Below are 5,175 nucleotides of genomic sequence, written 5' to 3'. Positions count from 1 at the left end.
TATTTCTTGTGTTCGTATCCTTATATGTGTCTACTCCCATTAATCCACTTCACCATTCAACTTGACTTACTAAACTGTAACAAACCCTTTTCTTCTTCCCTAAAAACAATATAAAAGACCCTTCTTTCTTCCTTCTCCACCCCCACCCCCAATTTTGACCCCAAACTGAACAAAACAGAAACAAATAAAACTAATCACCATTTATCACTAAAAAGAAATTTAAAAGGAGAAAGAAAAGATAAAAAACACTGAGGACATAGCTAAGGGGTTGAAGCACATAACAAATTATTTGGAGACCCCTATCACAAGACACAATATGAACTCCAACTTCGTTGGTCACAAATTATCAGAGATAGAGTTAGATCCGTAATTAGATTGATGAATTCGACCATTGAGATTTTAGCACTAAATTTATTGTATTTTTAAAATTATAACATTAATAAAAATTTATGGTTTTTTTCACACACATACACACACAATTATATATATATATATATTGAAAAAAATATTAAATTTGGATGAGCTTGTAAGCTAACAGTCAGAGGCGAAACTACATATCTTAAAGGGTGGTCGTAGAAAAATTACACTGCATATATAGGTAAAATATTATACTCCATCCGTTTCAATTTATGTGAATCTATTTCCTTTTTAGTCCATGCCAAAAAGAATGACCTCTTTCCTTATTTGAAAATAATTTACCTTTATGCAATGATTTATAGTCACATAAAATATATATGCCTCATTTTACACCACAAGTTCAAAAGTCTTCTCTCTTTTCTTAAACTATGTGCCTAGTCAAATGGGTTCACATAAATTGAAACGGAGGGAGTATTTTAAAAGGTATATAATATATATCGAACATTACTCTTTGTTGGAGAATTCTTTTTAGAAGAATTAACCTAAATAGTCACTCGTCCAATCATTTAAACTAAAAATAGTCGGTGAAAGTATAATTTATACATAATTTATGTATTATATATGTATAATTATATATAATTTATATATATAGTTAAAAAAATAAGAATATGAACTGTTATTGTGTAAAAATCTCTTTTTTACTTTTTTCCTAGCTTGAATACCCGAGACTAAATTCCTGATTTAGCCGCCGTTAACAGCCATATCCATCTTGATAGGAAATATGTGCCTTATTGGACGGAATTTACCCGAGACATATGCTTAGCGACTATAATAAATCGTCAATAGATTACTCTAGGATAAATTCAGACATCATTTTTTAAGAAGATAAACATTTAAAAAGAAACAGAAAAAACACGAAGTAGATGGGCGAACAGCACGCGGATTGCGTGGCCCCAAAGAATAGCGCGCTAACCGCTTTTCCTCTATAAATACATTTCCTCAACTTTCGCTTCTCCACACATACATACTATCACTGCTTAATACTTCTTTCCTTTTCCCTCATTCCTTATTTTCTCACGTCATCTCCTTCTTCGCCGGTGTTCCTACCGGGAAAATCAACAATGGACGTTCGCCGGCGACCTGTCAAACCCTTTTACCCTTCCAAAGATGACGTTTCCGCCGGCGAATCTCTCAAACCCCACAAACAAACCCAACAAGTTTCCTCTCCCAAAGCATCTGATGCCCTTCCACTCCCATTGTATCTCACCAATGGTTTATTTTTCACCATGTTTTTCTCTGTCATGTATTTCCTTCTCGTCAGGTGGCGTGAGAAGATCCGTAATTCGACGCCTCTCCATATGGTTACCCTTTCTGAATTGGTCGCTATGGTTTCATTGATCGCTTCCGTTATATATCTGTTGGGCTTTTTTGGCATCGGATTTGTTCAGTCTTTTGTCTCAAGGTCCAACAGTGATTCCTGGGATGTTGAAGATGAGAATACTGAGCAGTTTATTATTGAGGAAGATAGCCGCCGTGGACCATGTGCTGCAGCAACTACTCTCGGCTGCGCTGTACCCCCACCATCTGCTCGACAAATAGTCCCAATGGTTCCACAGCAACCTGCTAAGGTAGCTTTAGCCGTTGCGGAAAAGCCTGCACCCATAATTACACCAGCAGTGTCCGAGGATGACGAGGAGATTATACAATCTGTTGTTCAGGGTAAAACACCGTCTTATTCCTTGGAATCGAAGCTTGCTGATTGCAAAAGAGCTGCTTCTGTTCGTAGAGAGGCGTTGCAGAGGATTACAGGGAAGTCATTGGAAGGGCTACCGTTGGAGGGATTTGATTATGAGTCTATTCTTGGACAGTGCTGTGAGATGCCTGTAGGATACGTGCAGATACCCGTGGGAATTGCGGGGCCTTTGTTGCTTGATGGGAGAGAGTATTCGGTGCCAATGGCAACGACGGAAGGATGTTTAGTGGCTAGCACCAACAGGGGTTGCAAGGCAATCTTTGCTTCCGGTGGCGCCATTAGTGTGTTGCTCAGAGATGGGATGACAAGAGCTCCTGTGGTCAGGTTCGCCACCGCGAAAAGGGCTGCGGAGTTGAAGTTCTTCGTTGAGGATCCCTTGAATTTTGAGACTCTGTCACTTGTTTTCAACAAGTAAGTGTTCTTCTTCTTTATTTTATTTTTCGTCTTATGCTTATTATTTTCCAAGATGTAGGAGTATATATTGTGCTTACTTTCCTTCAACAACACGATAAATAACTAGTAGTTTTAATTTACTGAAATGTTGGAGCTCTTGTATAGTTGGTGTGAGTTAGCATGAAATAGTTCAAACAGAGCATTTAAGTTTTGCTTCTCTTTCTATATCTTGAGTCAATATTTTCTGTTACAATTTTTCTTAAGCTTTCCCCTTTTGGGATCTCTTAATGTTGATGTGTTTAGTGAGAACATGATCTGTTTCTTTCTTTTAATATAGTTTTTCCTTTATTTTCTAAAATCCATTTTCTCTTAATACATTCAATTCACCCACCTTAAAAAAATAAGAAAAAGGAAAAGGAAATATTGGTAATTTCTATAGTATTCTGACTGCTTGCCCATTTTATAGATGCTGAGATTATCTATAATGTGCATGTTATTCAATATTGTGATTCAAGTTTTATAATTTATGTTTTGAATGGTATATTTTGCAGATCAAGCAGATTTGCCAGATTACAGAGCATTCAATGTGCTATAGCTGGTAAGAATCTGTATATGAGATTTAGCTGTAGCACTGGTGATGCAATGGGAATGAACATGGTGTCCAAAGGTGTGCAAAACGTTCTGGATTACCTTCAAAATGAATATCCCGACATGGACGTCATCGGCATATCTGGTATTCCGTCGACCTTTTTTATTTTATTTATAATTCCGTACTACTTTTCCTATCTAAGCAAAACTTTCTAAGTGTATCTTCATGGCAGATTTCACATTAGTACTATTCAATGCATTGAAAGAAAACATTATTAGTACAATTTATTCTCTCTTTAGTCTGCATAAAGATCCAGTTATGATGCACGTCTTTTGGTTCTCCATCTTCATTATTGTTACTATCATTTTTTTTCCTAGTTGGTGTAGAGATGTTTATTTAATTGAAATTATTTGAAACATGACAGGGAACTTTTGCTCGGACAAGAAGCCTGCAGCAGTTAACTGGATTGAGGGGAGAGGAAAATCGGTAGTTTGCGAGGCAATTATCACGGAAGAGGTGGTGAAGAAAGTCTTGAAAACAGAGGTTGCTTCTCTGGTGGAGCTGAACGTGCTTAAGAACCTTACTGGTTCAGCCATGGCTGGTGCCCTTGGTGGCTTCAATGCCCATGCCAGTAACATCGTCTCCGCTGTATATCTAGCCACTGGTCAGGACCCTGCTCAAAATGTTGAGAGTTCTCACTGCATCACTATGATAGAGGCTGTAAATGATGGCAAAGACCTCCATATTTCAGTAACTATGCCTTCTATTGAGGTATATAATTGACATGTGTACTCTACTCTTTATTATACTTGCATTCTTTTCTCCCGCCTTCACTCATTATTCCACCTAGCCTGCTGCATGTGAGGACATTTAACAAAAATCATTAAATTACTGATTTTTATGCTAAAAATATGGATAAAAACAAGAAGTCAGTTTAAAATTATTAAAGAGACAGTGCTTTTAACGAAGTGCATGCAGGCTACAGCTTTGATTTCATCAGATCTCAAGTTTAATAGTAGTAGAATCTCCCCCAGAAGAAACAATGACAAGTAGCTGAACAATTAAATACTGAGATATACTAGTGTAGTGTCTGTAGAAGGTCAGGTGGTGCCAGAAATATTGATATGGTCTTCCGTCTTCAGTCATTTGGGTTCATTGACAGAGGCTGTCTTGTTAGAAATTCATGATCAAGTGGCATCTGTTGGAGACAAACTTGCACGTGTTCTTGTATACTGTATTAATAATAATGCATTTATCATTATGAATTCAGGTTGGCACAGTTGGTGGTGGAACTCAACTTGCATCACAATCAGCTTGCTTGAACTTATTAGGAGTGAAAGGTGCAAACAGGGAGGCAGCAGGGTCAAATGCAAGGCTCTTGGCCACAATAGTAGCAGGTTCTGTTCTTGCTGGTGAGTTATCTCTCATGTCTGCTATCTCAGCAGGGCAGCTGGTTAAGAGTCACATGAAATACAATAGATCTAGCAAAGATGTTACTAAGATTTCCTCTTAGTAAGGAAAAAGACAAATTTATTATCCCAACATCGTGTACATCACCATCCTTTATGGACCATCATTATTAAAGAAATGGATTACAATAAAAGTAGGAATAAAATTTTCCAATTAGGGAGAGCAATAAGTAAAGGGTAGACCAAAAAGTTGAAAAAGTGTAAGGCATTAGTCATGTGGAGAAAGATCAAGAAGAAAAAGACAAGCAAATCAAGGGTGGACGTGGATCTGTATGTAGTGTTGTATTCTTTCTATGAAGGCATGTGAGGAGGTAGGGTCGTATTTTTTTCTGAGTTCGTGTAAAAAAACCTGCAAATATTTGGTGAAGATCTACGAAAGGTGTTAGGTGGGATGGTGACCAGTGGGGTTAACTTGTAATTCAACATTTGGTTAATTTCATTCATGCGCCAAGGAAGATAACCCCTTTTTTTTAAATAATCTTTTCTGTTGTACTGTCTTTCGTTTGTTTGTTAATTGTGACTAGATTGTAATTTAGAGAGAAATGGCATCTCAAACTCTTTATGTTTGCTCAGAAAGTTTGCTTTTGTATATGAAATTATTTCCTTTTATTCTA

At 37.1% G+C, this 5,175-nt stretch overlaps 1 protein-coding gene across 1 annotated transcript; it reads left to right on the top strand.

Moving 5' to 3' along the window:
- Positions 1–1,409: 1,409 nt before the first annotated feature.
- On the top strand, positions 1,410–5,175 carry LOC107832729 (3-hydroxy-3-methylglutaryl-coenzyme A reductase 1-like). Its single transcript, NM_001326284.1, is given in 4 exon segments — positions 1,410–2,521; positions 3,055–3,236; positions 3,517–3,863; positions 4,363–5,175. Coding segments are annotated over 4 exon segments (1,815 nt in total). The 5' UTR covers positions 1,410–1,478; the 3' UTR covers positions 4,606–5,175.

Source organism: Nicotiana tabacum, chromosome 17 (assembly GCF_000715075.1).
Source record: "Nicotiana tabacum cultivar K326 chromosome 17, ASM71507v2, whole genome shotgun sequence".
In the NCBI taxonomy this organism is placed as follows: Eukaryota; Viridiplantae; Streptophyta; class Magnoliopsida; order Solanales; family Solanaceae; genus Nicotiana; species Nicotiana tabacum.
This window is presented reverse-complemented; position numbering and strand designations above follow the sequence as displayed.